Source organism: Trichomonas vaginalis, chromosome V (genome assembly GCF_026262505.1).
Source record: "Trichomonas vaginalis G3 chromosome V, whole genome shotgun sequence".
Lineage (NCBI taxonomy): Eukaryota > Parabasalia > Trichomonadida > Trichomonadidae > Trichomonas > Trichomonas vaginalis.
The window spans coordinates 8,171,618-8,190,142 of record NC_067207.1 but is presented as its reverse complement, the minus strand read 5'-3'; the positions used below and the strand labels follow the sequence as shown (position 1 = coordinate 8,190,142).

At 36.9% G+C, this 18,525-nt stretch overlaps 1 protein-coding gene across 1 annotated transcript, besides 7 other annotated features; it reads right to left on the bottom strand.

Moving 5' to 3' along the window:
* Nucleotides 1-436: part of a mobile genetic element that runs on past the window's edge.
* Nucleotides 409-436: a terminal%2Cinverted (terminal inverted repeat of Mariner transposon ID:TVAGG3_0299000).
* A 601-nt stretch (nt 437-1,037) lies between these two features.
* TVAGG3_0298990 (WD repeat-containing protein 11 family) lies at nt 1,038-1,538 on the bottom strand (the record flags this gene model as incomplete). Its single annotated transcript, XM_051229459.1, has 1 exon — nt 1,038-1,538. One exon carries the CDS (start codon nt 1,536-1,538, stop codon nt 1,038-1,040), a length of 501 nt encoding a protein of 166 aa, XP_051099189.1.
* An 8,239-nt stretch (nt 1,539-9,777) lies between these two features.
* Nucleotides 9,778-14,593: a mobile genetic element.
* Nucleotides 14,594-16,482: 1,889 nt separating this feature from the next.
* Nucleotides 16,483-16,510: a terminal%2Cinverted (terminal inverted repeat of Mariner transposon ID:TVAGG3_0298970).
* Nucleotides 16,483-17,068: a mobile genetic element.
* Nucleotides 17,069-18,042: a mobile genetic element.
* Nucleotides 18,041-18,525: part of a mobile genetic element that runs on past the window's edge.

The following is an 18,525-nucleotide window of genomic DNA, read 5'->3' as shown; positions in this document are numbered from 1 at the left end:
TCTTCATCTAGCGCTTGAAGAATTGCTTTGATTTTTCTTTGATCCGGCGATTTTTTGTCAATTTTTATGATGGGCGCCTTTTTGTTCATGAAGTGATACATCCTAACATGATACGTTACAGTGGAATAGCTAGGAGCATCCATACCGAAGCATTTTACCAATGTCTCGTAGATTTTTTTACAGTCTTTGCATTTTTTGCAAGAGCGAGGATGTTTTCTTTATGATTCATTAAAAAAATGAAAAAAATCCCGCCAAAATTTCCCGCGAAACCGCCTCTTGTCTCAAAATTCATTTTATATCCCGGCATGGCGCCAAAATACAACATACTCATCATATACATATATTCATATTTTTTATTATATATTTATAATCAGCATATATCTCCTTTAATAGTCTCATATAGAGCGCTGTGCTAAACGCACCTTTGGACACCCTATATATTATACACATGTATTGATATTACTATTTTTGTATATTTTAAGAGAAAATTATATTCTCCTAAAGTGAAAACAATTTTCCAAATTGCAGCTCCTTCAAAGATTTCTGAAGACTCAACGGTTAAAATTACAGTTTCTATCACAGATCCAGCTGGTCAAACTGCTACCTCTTTATATTAATATAATATTTATTTTGATATATTTTTTAGTTTAACTTTTTTTCTTTGATAAATATTTTATTTTATATTTTAAACCCTTTATTTTTTAATTAAATCATGTCTTGTAAATCAAATTACAACATGGCAAACTTTTGATTCGATATATATAGTTTACGTAACAAGTGATAGCTCCATTAGAAAGCTGAGTTTTGAAAATTACAATACATAGCATATCATTTCCAGACTTTCCCACTTTATTTTTTTTTATTTTTTTTTAAAATGTTTCGTAATTTCAGGATGCTTTTCCCCTTTAACTTTGTTAAATGCGTAATTTTTTTCTATCTGACAACTGGCTTGAAAGATCATTGAAAATGCGATATAAACAATTTCATTTTTTTTCGACTTTTTTTTATAAATAAAGAAAATAAATATACAAATAAAATTATTTCTTAATTATTTTGTCATATTTGACAATTATATCCTGTCTCAAAGTATCCAAATCCGCAAACTGTGTTGCGTATCTCGAAGTGTCTTCGTCGTACGGCTTAATTACATCAGCCCTATCCAAGAACATCATCAAATGAAACGCGAGAGCTTTGTATTTTATCTGCATCAAAATTGCCAAAGCAGGATGGAAATCTCTTATTGATATGAACAGCAACAAAGCGTTCATTGCATTTCCAGTATCCAAGAAGTGGTGGGCGGCTCTTCTCAACAAACTCTTCGACTCATTCGAAAACTCTTCCAATTTGCAGACTTCGACAGAATCTTCCCATCTTCCGTTGTCCTGAAGATATCTTGCGGCAGAAAGATTAGCGCCAGCTAAATGCATCAATATACAGCCTTCTATAAATCTGTGCTGTGCAAAAAGTGGAACAGCGGTTGTTATCAAAAATTCTGTCACGTTTTGTGGCAAAATTTTATCTTCGTAACCGAGAAGCAACGCCGAACAAATGCTTGCCACTATTGTGAACTCGCTTTTGTTGGAGAGACTCTTGAAAACTTCGACAGCTCCTCTTCTATCACCCATTCTGAACTTGAACAACAAGTTGAAAATGGCAGAAATCGGAGTATCTGCAGGAGAAAACAGAGAAGATTGAATCCTCAACGCGGAAACAACTTCTTCTTTCCCTCCAAACATGGAATCGTGCTTGCAACCTCGGACCTCCCAAACTACGTGAAACACACTTCCAAATAATGGAATCAGTTGGAAATCCATGGTCATTAGCTATCTCAGCTATTTGAAGTGCTTCTGACCATGTTCCTGTAGTAGGATTCGTTAATAATTGCTCACCCATAAGCTCTAACCGTTGCTGGGCGGTTTTTAGCGGTTTTAAGAGGGCAGGTGAAGTGATTCTTTTTACAGATCTCCAGTCTCTTGCAATAACGAATTTCACGGCTTCGTCATTGAGCGGGGAGACGAGGACGAGTCCATTTCCTGTTACAGCGAATGAGGAAACAGAAAAAGGACAACTTTCCACTTTTTCAAGTGAAAAACCAAATTTTCCGTCTCTCGCGTGTACGTACAATCCGCTGGATGATCTCTCGAACTCTATCCTGTCTATGTCGATGAAAGGAGAGTATGTTTGCTTCGATGTACCGAAAGCAAAGTCGTAAAACATAATTACGCCGTCTGTGTCAGCAGTTATGATGCAATCGCCTTTCCAAGCAAGACAAGTTGTCCTGGAGTTCTCCCGTGAGTTACGCAGCCTCAGAACAGGCATCTGTGCTATGCCGTTCTTGTATGTGTAGACTTGGATTTCTCCGGTAGATAATAATACGGCGAAATTGGGAGTATCGCCTTGGAAACATGTTGCTGGTATTCTGGATACTTGGACTGCAACAGCGGTGATGGATGTTTGAAGAGTCATCGGCTTTTGTTTGACATCATAAAAAATACCAAGGTCGTATTTGCCGTGGACGAAAACGCCGAGCTCCTCTGAACATATTAGGTCTGTGGCAGGGCCAAGGCGAGTGTGGATTGGAATAACTTGGCGCTTGGGAAGATTTATTGATCCACACTCGGTTTTTGAGTACCACAGAAGGACATCTTTGGTAAGGAACTTGATCTTTTTCAATGGATGTGCTGGATGCAAGGTAGTTCTGTGTGTATTTCCCTTCTGAAACGTCTGCGAAAATTATCTTTCCGGTTGGAGTGCCGAAAGCAAGGATTCCGTCGTAGAAATCGTAACAGGTTGGTATCTGTGGTATAATTTGAGACTGCGCGATGACGTAAGGTATATCATCTTTTATGGCAAACATAACTAAGCCATTTGATGGAGAGAACGCGATGTATCGCTCGGGAAGTGCACGGTTACATGCAGCGGATAGTGGTAAATACTTCGATTTTAAGTCAAACAGCTCTCTTTTCAATTTTATTGTTCCTGATTTTGTAAAAATGTAGTCTTCGTTACAGATATAGATACTGAGTGACGAGTCTTGACCATAAACTGTAATTTCGTTGTCATTTGTTAAAGAAGGAAGCAGTTTATGGAAAGATGATTGGGATGATTCATCGATTACAAGATTTCGGCCAGATTTGGTCGCTATGTTAAACGTAAGTATTTTTCCTTCAAGCATAATTAATAAAATATTACTAATATGGGGATGATGTTGAATTTCTACGATTTTTTCTGATTTATCTAAAGTATGGGATTGAGATTGAGATGTTGGAGCCTGCTTGGCATTCTTTGACGTGATAATTGTAAAGGATGGACCATTAGAATATAGAATTGCAGTGAATATATCTGAACTATTAACAGCCATCCTTGTATATGTACCAGGAACATCTATCTTCCAAAGTATTCGTGAGTTTTTCGCTTGATCTTCAGCTTCATACGGCCAAAAATCGATACTATAAATTGTATTTGGTTCTGCAAAGCCTAAAACGATTTTACGGGACCATTGAAGCTCCGATACATACTGAGCTTCAGATACTTGACGAGTGATTCCGAGTGTAAGACCTGATTCACAATCCCATAACAAAACTCTTCCGCAATCGTCTGAAATTGCAAGATAAGGTAGCTCATAGTGGAATTTAAGGCAAGTTATGTTAGAATTTAGAATTTCAATGGATCATAAGAAAGAAATATCATTTTTAGTAGTTTTATAGAGATAAATTGTGCCTTTACCGGCTAATGCTGTTGGTGTCTTGTGTACGGCTATTTAATGCTATCGGTACACTTAGCGAACCTGTTGGTGTTTGTTGATTATTGCATTTCAACTTGCCAAAGGGATGGAATCCTCTTTTGGTCTTGAACAGCATCCAGCGTTATTGCTTATCGCATGTATCCAGCTCCTTCAAAGATTTCTGAAGACTCAACGGTTAAAATTACAGTTTCTATCACAGATCCAGCTGGTCAAACTGCTACCTCTTTATATTAATATAATATTTATTTTGATATATTTTTTAGTTTAACTTTTTTTCTTTGATAAATATTTTATTTTATATTTTAAACCCTTTATTTTTTAATTAAATCATGTCTTGTAAATCAAATTACAACATGGCAAACTTTTGATTCGATATATATAGTTTACGTAACAAGTGATAGCTCCATTAGAAAGCTGAGTTTTGAAAATTACAATACATAGCATATCATTTCCAGACTTTCCCACTTTATTTTTTTTTTATTTTTTTTTAAAATGTTTCGTAATTTCAGGATGCTTTTCCCCTTTAACTTTGTTAAATGCGTAATTTTTTTCTATCTGACAACTGGCTTGAAAGATCATTGAAAATGCGATATAAACAATTTCATTTTTTTTCGACTTTTTTTTATAAATAAAGAAAATAAATATACAAATAAAATTATTTCTTAATTATTTTGTCATATTTGACAATTATATCCTGTCTCAAAGTATCCAAATCCGCAAACTGTGTTGCGTATCTCGAAGTGTCTTCGTCGTACGGCTTAATTACATCAGCCCTATCCAAGAACATCATCAAATGAAACGCGAGAGCTTTGTATTTTATCTGCATCAAAATTGCCAAAGCAGGATGGAAATCTCTTATTGATATGAACAGCAACAAAGCGTTCATTGCATTTCCAGTATCCAAGAAGTGGTGGGCGGCTCTTCTCAACAAACTCTTCGACTCATTCGAAAACTCTTCCAATTTGCAGACTTCGACAGAATCTTCCCATCTTCCGTTGTCCTGAAGATATCTTGCGGCAGAAAGATTAGCGCCAGCTAAATGCATCAATATACAGCCTTCTATAAATCTGTGCTGTGCAAAAAGTGGAACAGCGGTTGTTATCAAAAATTCTGTCACGTTTTGTGGCAAAATTTTATCTTCGTAACCGAGAAGCAACGCCGAACAAATGCTTGCCACTATTGTGAACTCGCTTTTGTTGGAGAGACTCTTGAAAACTTCGACAGCTCCTCTTCTATCACCCATTCTGAACTTGAACAACAAGTTGAAAATGGCAGAAATCGGAGTATCTGCAGGAGAAAACAGAGAAGATTGAATCCTCAACGCGGAAACAACTTCTTCTTTCCCTCCAAACATGGAATGCCGTGCTTGCAACCTCGGACCTCCCAAACTACGTGAAACACACTTCCAAATAATGGAATCAGTTGGAAATCCATGGTCATTAGCTATCTCAGCTATTTGAAGTGCTTCTGACCATGTTCCTGTAGTAGGATTCGTTAATAATTGCTCACCCATAAGCTCTAACCGTTGCTGGGCGGTTTTTAGCGGTTTTAAGAGGGCAGGTGAAGTGATTCTTTTTACAGATCTCCAGTCTCTTGCAATAACGAATTTCACGGCTTCGTCATTGAGCGGGGAGACGAGGACGAGTCCATTTCCTGTTACAGCGAATGAGGAAACAGAAAAAGGACAACTTTCCACTTTTTCAAGTGAAAAACCAAATTTTCCGTCTCTCGCGTGTACGTACAATCCGCTGGATGATCTCTCGAACTCTATCCTGTCTATGTCGATGAAAGGAGAGTATGTTTGCTTCGATGTACCGAAAGCAAAGTCGTAAAACATAATTACGCCGTCTGTGTCAGCAGTTATGATGCAATCGCCTTTCCAAGCAAGACAAGTTGTCCTGGAGTTCTCCCGTGAGTTACGCAGCCTCAGAACAGGCATCTGTGCTATGCCGTTCTTGTATGTGTAGACTTGGATTTCTCCGGTAGATAATAATACGGCGAAATTGGGAGTATCGCCTTGGAAACATGTTGCTGGTATTCTGGATACTTGGACTGCAACAGCGGTGATGGATGTTTGAAGAGTCATCGGCTTTTGTTTGACATCATAAAAAATACCAAGGTCGTATTTGCCGTGGACGAAAACGCCGAGCTCCTCTGAACATATTAGGTCTGTGGCAGGGCCAAGGCGAGTGTGGATTGGAATAACTTGGCGCTTGGGAAGATTTATTGATCCACACTCGGTTTTTGAGTACCACAGAAGGACATCTTTGGTAAGGAACTTGATCTTTTCAATGGATGTGCTGGATGCAAGGTAGTTCTGTGTGTATTTCCCTTCTGAAACGTCTGCGAAAATTATCTTTCCGGTTGGAGTGCCGAAAGCAAGGATTCCGTCGTAGAAATCGTAACAGGTTGGTATCTGTGGTATAATTTGAGACTGCGCGATGACGTAAGGTATATCATCTTTTATGGCAAACATAACTAAGCCATTTGATGGAGAGAACGCGATGTATCGCTCGGGAAGTGCACGGTTACATGCAGCGGATAGTGGTAAATACTTCGATTTTAAGTCAAACAGCTCTCTTTTCAATTTTATTGTTCCTGATTTTGTAAAAATGTAGTCTTCGTTACAGATATAGATACTGAGTGACGAGTCTTGACCATAAACTGTAATTTCGTTGTCATTTGTTAAAGAAGGAAGCAGTTTATGGAAAGATGATTGGGATGATTCATCGATTACAAGATTTCGGCCAGATTTGGTCGCTATGTTAAACGTAAGTATTTTTCCTTCAAGCATAATTAATAAAATATTACTAATATGGGGATGATGTTGAATTTCTACGATTTTTTCTGATTTATCTAAAGTATGGGATTGAGATTGAGATGTTGGAGCCTGCTTGGCATTCTTTGACGTGATAATTGTAAAGGATGGACCATTAGAATATAGAATTGCAGTGAATATATCTGAACTATTAACAGCCATCCTTGTATATGTACCAGGAACATCTATCTTCCAAAGTATTCGTGAGTTTTTCGCTTGATCTTCAGCTTCATACGGCCAAAAATCGATACTATAAATTGTATTTGGTTCTGCAAAGCCTAAAACGATTTTACGGGACCATTGAAGCTCCGATACATACTGAGCTTCAGATACTTGACGAGTGATTCCGAGTGTAAGACCTGATTCACAATCCCATAACAAAACTCTTCCGCAATCGTCTGAAATTGCAAGATAAGGTAGCTCATAGTGGAATTTAAGGCAAGTTATGTTAGAATTTAGAATTTCAATGGATCATAAGAAAGAAATATCATTTTTAGTAGTTTTATAGAGATAAATTGTGCCTTTACCGGCTAATGCAAGTAGCCCACATGCTTCCCAGTCCATGCTCCCTGTGTTGAACACTTTACTAGGTGGACAAAGTGAAGCAAATCGTATCTTAGCTTTATTAAAAGGATTCGCTTGCATTTTTTTTATAAATTGATATCGTCAAAAATTTTAATTCTACAATGTTTTAAATATATTAATATTTAGTTGTACAGAATCAAATCACATCTACTTGAAAAAAAAAAGGTAGTGGGGCTTCCAGGCGCGTTGCGCCCTCTAGCCCCGAAGATGTTTAGTATAAAACCGCTTTTTAACTTCACTTAAAATGCCACGTAAGCTACGTAAGAATATACGTAAGAGGAAGGGAGCATTGAAACATCCAATAGTAAAACTGACACCACAACAACAGTTGCAACAACAAATGCTGAATGACCCCACTATGTTGCAACAAATGTCAAGCAACCCTATGCTTTTAAACCGAGTTATTGGTGCACAGAGTGGAGGTTTAAGAGCGGCACTTTTAGCGAAAATGGCAGGCTATGGTGGAGCTGCAGACGGAACAGCTTATAACCCTCAAAGTCAAATGAATTTGAGTTCACTCAAAAATCAAATAACAGATGTCAAAAAGTCAAACATAGACATACAGAAACAAATAAGTGAAAACGAAAAGAAACTAGAATATGACAGACACACAAAGAAACTCAATGAGTTAAACGTAGAGAAAAAGAAGAAAGAAGAACAACTGAAAGAACTAAGTACAGAGGAATATGCGAAAAAAGTGTCAGAAAAAGCAGCAGAAGTAGCAAAAATGGAACAAGATGTTATAAATTTGAAAAACCATACTACTCAATATAAAGTACTGAAAGATGAAGAAATAAAACAAAAAGCCCTGAAGACATATATGGATAGCGATGAGTATAAAAAAGAAGTTGAAGCAAATGTAAAGGCAGAAAAACTTTTACAGTTGCAAAACCAAACCGTACAGTATGAAAACTTAGCACAAGAAAGTAAAAATAACGACGCAGCCATGCAAAAGGCAATGAAAAGCGCAGAATATATAAAAGCTAATAATGACTGGTTAGACGCCCAAGCCAACGCTAAAGCAGCCCAACTTATAGGGTCAATAAGGACAAAAATACAAGCGGATGAAGACAGTTCAAATGAAGCTTTAACGAATGCTGACTTTAAGAACGCCTTCGAAGCTCTTCATAGTAAGGTGAAACTAGTGAACGACTTCTCATCTGGAAAGAAACTGAAGTCTGAAGGTTTCGACAAAGAGTTAAAAGAAGTAGCACAAAATATGACGAAAATAACAGATGCAGCAACGAGACAGGCAGTTCAAAGTGCCCATGACGCCGTTAGAACAGCTGTTGTGGAAAGTCAAGAAAAAGAGTTACAACAGACCAAAAGAGACCTAGTAAATGCTTTCTTAAGAACGAAAAGTCAGGTAGGACATTATGCTGCAGATGGAACATATGTGCCAGCTGGTGGAACTTATATACCAGCTGGTGGAACTTATATACTAGCTAGTGGAACTTATATACCACCAAACCCTCCAAGAGAAGCACCTGCACCAGGACTACCTAAAACATTTACATCGTCACATGGACACAGACACAGGCATGCACCAAAACCAACACAACAACCAACAGTTCAAAATCCAGCACCACAACAACAACAACAACCAGCACAACAACCACCTCCACAACCAGCACAGCAACCAACAGTTCAAAACCCTGCACAACAACCACCTCCACAACCAGCACAGCAACCAACAGTTCAAAACCCTGCACAACAACCACCTCCACAACCAGCACAACAACCACAAACAGAGCAAGGACATAAAAGAAGTAGAGAACAAGGAAACCAAGATTTCTTAAAAATGCTTAAGGAAGAATATGGTTACCCAGATACTCTTGACTTTAGTGACAGATATAAAGAAGCTATTAGAAAGTTCAAGGAAGGAAATACAGACCCGAACCTATTTAGCTTTATGGTTCAGCACCAAATGGGATATAATTTCAAACCTGGAAAATACAAGCTCGCTAAGGGATATGATTTAATAGCATATCATCCAAATGACATGAACGAATTTACTCCGAGATATTTGGTGTCAGAGCTAAATGACAATTCAACTCTCTTCATGAAACGCGTAAAAAATAGAGACGGAACGAAAGAAGAAAGGTTTATGAGTCCGGATGACTTAGATAGGGAACTTTTTAAAAACGGTCTCGGAATATATGAAATGCCAGCAGATGAGGTACAAGAAACTCAACAGGAAGAAGTTCAGATACAACCAGACATGGAAGAAATAGTTCAGCAACAACAGCTAGAAGAGCCTGAAGGAAACGAACAAGTCCCTCCTTTGGAAACTAACCTCACAGAACTAGATGAAGATTTGGAACAGCCGAAAAATCTTGACCCTCAACAAGAGTATGAGGTGAATATGGAATCTTTCCAAGAGTCTAAAAAAAATTCGGCTGACATAGTAGAAGAATATCGAAAAATGTTTGCCGACATACAAAAGACTCCAACATCAGATGAAAATATTCAGCATAGAATGGAAGTACTGAAAGATAATGTACGCAAATACAACAATCCTTTTTACTTACGACCATATAACGTTCAATCTTTGGCTGAACTCGGTGAAAATAAAAGGTTAAATTTCAACAAAACATATAGAAATGAAACATTGTTTAAAGTTCATTCAGAACCTAACCAATATGGAAACAAACCTACTTTTGTTTCTGCAGACTATGGAACTACAATGAGATGGGGTCATAAAGCTAATCCGGATAGGTGGTTCATAAACTTACAACCACAATTCCAAGAAGTTGTAGACGCAATGGAAGTGAATGGTGAACCAGATATAGCTGGTATTTTCAGCGCGGCTTTAATGCCATTGAAAGATATGAAAGATGCAGATATTTTGAACCAGTATGAAATGAACATGGCTGATGGAAATATAACACCTGACGTTCTAAAACATTTATCTCAAAGAACTACACAGAACCATAGAGATGGTATATTTGGTGAAGAGTTTAGAAAGACAGTTAGGGAGAGAGAAGGAAGAGAACCTATTGTACATGACCTTGCAAACGAAAGTTTACAAAATGTCATAAAAACTTACTTTGCAGACAATGAACCGAGAAGGGATGAATATTTAAGAAAACTCAAATGGACAGTACCAAATGAAATGTTAGTATTGAAAAACATGTTCCTTGACAAAATAAAACCAACTACAGAAATAAATGACGAAAGACTGAAACATTGGGTAAAAGCTTTCCCATTCACAAAAGATATTATTGGTAACATGGAAAGAAAACCAGAATGGCTACAAAAACATATATTTGGAAACGAGCTTATTCCATATGGACAAGCTCTGTTTGAAGAGCTTGAACCGGAAACTCAGGAAAGAGTCATGCAAACAATACGCGAAGACTCAAATACAAACTATGACAAAATCTTTCTAGGATATAGGTTACCTGAGATGGGCGACCAGAGCCCAAAGGCAAAAAGGACATGGGAAATTTACAACATACTAGGTGAACATGAGGCAAAGATGCAACAACTTGAAGCAGAGGGCAAGTTACCAAAAGCGACACCAAAGAAGAAGAGAAGAGTAGAACAAAGTGAAAGTAGTGAAGAAGTAACTTCATCTAGTGAAAGTAGTGGCAATGAAGGAAAAAGAAGAGTTAAAAACTCAGTCAGGAAGAAAGTAAAGCTTGGTCCGAGTGGGTTCTATTATGACATATAAATCCAACTATTCTATATTTTTACCCATATGAAATGTACGCCGCTCAGAATATAACGCCAACAGTTTTGGATGCCATGAATGGAAATGTTTCCGAATGGTATAACGAATGCGACAATGCCATTAGAAGGTCAGAAATAGTTCCTGGAACTTACGAATATACAACTGCTGTTTCTTATGGAAACGTAGGTGAGTTTGGAGAAGGTTCTTCAACAACAGTAGATATTGCTTGCGACAGGTTTCATATTATTTCTATTGACAACTCTTTCTTATACGTGGAACAAGACATTGAAATAAAACCTTCTGCCAAGTTGTCTGAAAAGAAAGGTTGCAATGGAATTTTCTATGTCGGATACCAATATGCTCCAGAAGTTTTCATGGGATATAAGATATATTCTAACTCTGACTTAGTTCAAACAGTAACATGGGCAAACTATGAATGGTTCGCTTTAAGAAACTCAGTACAACCACAAGCTAGAGAACAAACAGACCAGTATGCAACTATTGAGAAAATAAGAAGACTTGACCCTAACGTTCCAGGAGTTTATGTTAACCTTTCTGGTTCAGATGGAACTGCTGCCACTAAAGTAAAACTGAAACTTAGAGTTCCTTTGTCATCTTTCCTCATCTTCAGGTTTTTAAGATACTTGCCAAACTGGGCAGGAAAAATTTCTATCGAACTTACTCCAAGCAAAAATAACTTAGTCATTGCACCAACACAAGACCCATTCACTCTTACAGACGTAAAGGGAACAAATAAAACGTCATTCGCCGAATTTTGCAAAGACAAAGTTGACTTAGACTTTGGTTTCTCAAACCTCAACACTGAAGTAAACTATTATTTCAATGCTGCTGGAGATGCTTGGGACCCAGTTAAGTTCACATGCGAAAAATTTGAATGCAAGAGAATAGAAAGCAGACTTGCAGTCTATATGTTGGACCCAGATATTTCAAATGCTTTAGCTGCCAAATATATTGCAGTTCCACTTATGTTCCCTATACACCAAATATCTGTCAAAGACTTTGCAGGTGAAGTTGGAAACCAAAGTGCTGACCCAGGTGCAAGAACAGATATTGCCTTAACAACTGCAATGAAACATGCAGATACTATGTTTGTTCTTTTCAGACGAACTATAAATGACTATTCTTGTTTCTACAACCCTGGTATTAAATATCATATAAACATAGATGGCAAATATTATCCAAGAGAAGAATATTCTACAGTTGAGGATATGAGGTCATACAACTTGACATTAGATGCTATGAACTTTAACAACAACTTCACAACAACCATTAACCCTGAAATGCAAAGTTCTATTATGCCATATGTGAAAGTATGGACCCATACAGGAGGTCAAAAAACTCAATATACAAATGGAGACCGTTCAAACTTTTGGCTTGGCATTCCATTTGCTGACTCAGAAGACTTTATGGGTGGTATTTCAACTGTTGGTACAGTTCAAATACAATATACTGGTGACAGAGACGGTCCAGATGAATTGAAAGCAAAGAAGTTTACAAAACCAATAGCACTTTTCACGGAAGATGCTCTTTTGAAAATTCGTTCGATGAAACCTGCTGGGGCTCCTCAGATTGGCATAACGACAGCTTCCATCGAGCAGATTTTGGCAGCAGGTCAGTAAGTTGTTCTTGAACTGACTTCTCTCCGTCAAATATTGACAGTACGCCAGTTTTGACATAATATTGTATTATAAACTTTCCTTTAGAAATATCTGTAAGTTTTGAAGTTATATTTTTGTCTGCTTCAAGAACTTTCACCATTTCAGTTATACCAACTTTCTTTGCTTTATGAAAATATTTAGGTTCAGCAAAGACTGCTATTCTATAACATTTTCCATTGTTTGTGTAAAGAACTATTCTGTCAATGTATTTGTATTGTTTGTGTGTGTAAACTTTGTTTTGCTTCAATTCGAAGAGATATCTGAATACGTCCATCTTTTTATTCTAAGTAAAATGTCATTTCCGAAAAATAGAAGTGTAAGTGTTTCAAAAGGTTTAATGGCGGTGGCAGATGTGAAGTTAAATTCACCAACTCAAACAAACAGTCAAAGTGTTGTTGTCAATGTCAAAGACAGAGATGTTGAAGTGGGGAAACCATACGAAGACGAAGATGGTATAACAATAGTTCCTGTAAAAGAACAACCAACATATCCTGAAGTTAGCAGAGACTTAAGTTCTGTTGCAGATATTCGAAACGACTACCAACAACTGAAAGACAAACTTAAAACTCAGGAGAAGATTTGTCAAGCTTTAAGTATAATGTTAAACTTGGTCGAACACAACCCTGTAAAAGTGAACTCATATGTCATTGCACCTCATGAAGTTTTGAAAGAACTATTGAAACTTTTGACAGAGGCAGACGATATAAACATCAAAGAAATAGAACCCGACATTAGTTGCTGTGGTGTTTCATATAATGTCATTGACAAGATATACGTTATGAAAGGAGGTGAAACGTTGAACTTAAAATATAGTTTCCCAGACGTTATAAAAATATTTGACGACCACAACATTTCATTAAAATTTATTTGCTAAGTAAATGGCAGAAGACATAATGGTTTATACTATTACGACTAAAAACCCTGAGTCATATAATTCTATAACAACAAACTTACAAAGTCCTCAAGGACGATATTGTAAACTAACCTTAAACACAATGACGACTAAAGCCTGTTTTGCTCTTTTGACACCAGAAGACTTTATTGTTGTGAATGGTAAAAAATACTCCTTTGAAGATACTTACTCAGATATACCACCAACAGGTTTTGTTGACTTATTTAATACTTTAAGGACGGGTGTAACATGTGCTGCAACTAGAGCAGGTTTCATTATGTTTGATGTCCGACTGAGTTTACTATAAACGATATGAGTTATAATACAAAACTTATATCTGGTTTTTACTACCAACAGTTTCCTATAACAGGAAAAGGTGTCATACAAGGAATGTCTGTTCCATTGACTTTAAGCACACCAATCTTATATATTGTTTCAAACTTAGGTTCAAAGTGTTATTCGAATGTCGACAGAAACTATTATGACCAAAAGATACTTATGCGTATAAACAATACTTTCTCTGCTGGTTTGCCTATTGTTCATTCGAATGCAGAGTTTTCAGCTTTAGTAAACTCAAACACTTTAGCAAACATAAACTTAACCTTAGTTGACGCAAACTTTGTTCCTGTAAAACTTTTATGTCCTATGTATTTGTCAATGACGGCAGAAAGTTTCGAATTGGAAGATGCAACTGGTGAAAGTATTGTATTACAAGAACAACTTCAACAACAAATAGCTCAAGAACAACAAATGCAACAAATGGAACAAATGGAACAACAAGCTCAAGAATAAAAAAATATTTTTTTTTATTTTTATAAAAAAATGTACAGAATAGATGTTTCAGATTTTTATGACTTCCAAGCATTCAGAAATATGTGTCCATTTCGAGACTATAACAAAGCAGTCGAGAATTTGAAACGTTTAGTCATTTATGTTGACTCTGCCCCAGAATGTTATGTCATGAAAGAATGGGATGTTGTCTTTAACAAACCAAGAGCAACAATAGTGTCTGAACAAGAATGTAGACAGAAACTTAAGAAAATAAAAGTTGTACAAGTTGGAAGGAAGATGTTAGATGCTTGGGATATCTTATTGTCAAAGTTAGAAGATTTTTCAGTTCGAGGTATAAAGTTCTATACACCATCTCCAAACTTCTATTCTATCTTCACTGGATATAAATACGAACAAGTAGAATGGACTTTCAAAGTTAACGCTCCAGAGGATCATAATAAGACAAAGTTACTTGTTGTTGTTGAGTTCGCCGCCAATCATAAATCCAACTTAGGTACCGGTAATGTTACATATTCTGACCACAGTCCCACACCAGTTATCGAGAGTGTTCTACAACGATGGCAACGAAGTAATTTCAGGCAATTTATACTCAGCCAAAATCATACTCGAAACAGGCTTAAATATTACAAAGACATATTATCTCTTTGCAACAGAAAGCAAGCTTCCAGCGCCTCTGTCACTAGCGTCGCATCACAAAATGTTCTCTGCAACAGCCGTAGCAAGCACGAACAAGAAAGAATGGACTTTCAAAGTTAACGCTCCAGAGGATCATAATAAGACAAAGTTACTTGTTGTTGTTGAGTTCGCCGCCAATCATACATCCGAGTTAGGTACCGGCAATGTTACATATTCTGACACACTCTCCACACCAGTTATCGATAGAGTTCTTTACAACGATGGCAACGAAGTAATTTCAGGCAATTTATACTCAGCCAAAATCATACTCAAAAGCTTAAAATATTACAAAGACATATTATCTCTTTGCAACAGAAAGCAAGCTTCCAGCGCCTCTGTCACTAGCGTCAAAACATCACAAAATGTTAGCACTGCAACAGCCGTAGCAAGCACGAACAAGACAGAATGGACTTTCAAAGTTAACGCTCCAGAGGATCATAATAAGACAAAGTTACTTGTTGTTGTTGAGTTCGCCGCCAATCATACATCCGAGTTAGGTACCGGCAATGTTACATATTCTGACACACTCTCCACACCAGTTATCGATAGAGTTCTTTACAACGATGGCAACGAAGTAATTTCAGGCAATTTATACTCAGCCAAAATCATACTCAAAAGTTAACAATTACAAAGACATATTATCTCTTTGCAACAGAAAGCAAGCTTCCAGCGCCTCTGTCACTAGCGTCAAAACATCACAAAATGTTAGCACTGCAACAGCCGTAGCAAGCACGAACAAGACAGAATGGACTTTCAAAGTTAACGCTCCAGAGGATCATAATAAGACAAAGTTACTTGTTGTTGTTGAGTTCGCCGCCAATCATACATCCGAGTTAGGTACCGGCAATGTTACATATTCTCTTGGAAAGTCTCCATATTTATCTGCGCCAACTGTTGTTGCTGAAAATCATACAGGACCATTCAAGGCCGGTGAATATATTCCAGTTAAAGTTACATTACAACACTTTGAGGCAAAGACAGGAAACTTCCAATATAGATTCTATGCAGATCAGAAATGGATAGATCTCCCAGACGACAATGTAACTGAAGTAGAAACCCCATCTGCAATTAAGAAATTACATGCCGACGAAGGCAAAACATATCTACTCAACATTCCAGCTCCAAAGTATGAAGATATCAAAGAAGATGGGAAAGTTAAACTTCAAATTAGGTTAGCTGGATCCAAAGATCAAGCTCAATCCAATATCATTGAAACAGAGGTTTCACTTCAGAAACAACAATACGTTGCACCAAGCCCTGATGATTCCAAGCCAACTCCAACACCTGAAAATAGTGGACTTACTGGTGGACAGAAGGCTGGTATTGTTATTGGCGTTCTTCTTGCTGTTATCCTTATTATTCTCATCATCTACTTCGTTTTCTGCAGGAAACCATCTAAAGATAAATCATCATCTGATATCCAAGATGATTCCGGCTCCGGTGTTAATGTGTAATTTAATTTAATTAAGGATGTCAATTTGGAAGAAAAGTGAGAAAATTCCTAAAATGCTAAAAATGAATTTTCCAAACGTACTTTTTTATCTCATTTTTTTGATTTTGAAAAAAATTTGGAGAGAAGAACTCTTCGTTTTTGAATTTTGTCACGATGGTTTTAAAGTATAGGGTGTCCAAAGGTGTGTTTAGCACAAACCTGAATACTGCGAATAGAAATAAACAAGTTACATATATATAAAGTTTATTTAAATATAATCACCATTGGATTCAATCACGCGTTCGCAGCGATCGATCCAGGCTTGAAAGACACGCTTTAAATCATCATGAGAAAATTGCTCAAATTGCTCTCTTACAAAATTTTCAAGATCATCTGGACTCGCGAATTCGCGTCCTTCAGCTCTCTTTTTTAGCGTGCCGAATAAATAAAAGTCAGAGGGTGCAATATCAGGTGAATAAATTGGGTTTGGAACAACTTTGACATTGTTTTCCACCAAGTAATTCATTACCTTATGACTTTTGTGAACTCTTGAATTATCAAAATGAATTGCAAACTTTTGTTTTTGTTGTTTGGATTTCTCAAACTCATCAGAATTGATAATTTGAGTAAGAACATTGTCAATTAGATACTGAGCATTCATCGTATTAGGTTTTTGAAGAATATCAATTGCGATGATGTCATTTACGCCCCAAAAAACCGACAACATCATCATTGGTGTGTCAATTTTTTTCTTCGGGAATGTTTGCGGATTTTTCTCGTAAACGAAAAAGGGGATTTGACGGAGTCAAATCCCCGCTCGCAAAAAGTGGACTTTACATGTCAAATTTTATATGCATGTAATGTCCACTTTTATGAGTTTTAGGAAGGAATTGGAAGCCATGAGTTACTGACATTTCATCAGTATCTCATAGCCTCCAATTCCTTCTTAAAATGGGAGAAACTTTGTCCGAATAGTTTAACATTCGGACAAAGTTTCTCCCATTTTAAGAAGGAATTGGAGGGTAAGAGATATACCATATGAATGTATATCTCTTACCCTCCAATTCCTTCTAGAAAGTGTCCAAACTTTGGGTTAATTGCAAACTATTAACCCAAAGTTTGGACACTTTCAAGTGGAGATGGAAGGCTTTGGGGTATATATTAATACAATATACCTCAAAGCCTTCCATCTCCACTACAAATGGGAGAAACTTTGTCCGAATAGTTTAACATTCGGACAAAGTTTCTCCCATCTTTCAATGTAATTGCTACCTGTGAGGTACTGACTTGAAGTCAGTGCTTCACAGGTAGCAATATCCAAAAATTTAAAAACATTTTATCAGTTCGTTAAAGAACTAGAGCCTCCTAGGTACTGAACCAGAATCAGTGCCTAGGGGACTCTAGTGATCTATATAAATCTGAGAAACTTTGAGGAAATTGTTCGACATTTCCTCAAAGTTTCTCAGCAATTTAGCGAGGAATGTTCGTTATCGTGTAGATATTTATAATATATACATGATAACAAACATTCCCCTAAAGATGTAAAATCTTATAAGAAATGATTGCAAAAGAATAACAAATTGCAACAAATTTTATATGAAACTGAACCTTATGAGGTAGTGATTCAAGATCACCGCCTCATAAGATTCAGTTTCAATCTCAAGTATCTCAAAAGTAAGGCTCTATTTTTTGCCATGTAAAGTGTCACTTTACTGTCAAACCGTTTTTATCGTTTTCGTTTACAACATTTTCATCCTTCGGGATCCATATGATTTTGGCTTCTGTTGCATATTGAAACCAAGACTCGTCCCCTGTTACTAAAAAGCGAAACTTCTTGGATTGATACGCACCCAATATAGAGAGGAGCTCTTTCGAAGATTGGACTCTAGATTTTTTTTGAACTGAATTAAGGTTGTGCGGAACCCAACGTGTATACGCTAGTTTGTAGTTCAAATAATTGTGCAGATAATAACTGACTGTTGTACGTGGTATCTTTGTCATCTCCTCTATCCTTCTAAGTGATGCTCTTGGGTCTTCATCTAGCGCTTGAAGAATTGCTTTGATTTTTCTTTGATCCGGCGATTTTTTGTCAATTTTTATGATGGGCGCCTTTTTGTTCATGAAGTGATACATCCTAACATGATACGTTACAGTGGAATAGCTAGGAGCATCCATACCGAAGCATTTTACCAATGTCTCGTAGATTTTTTTACAGTCTTTGCATTTTTTGC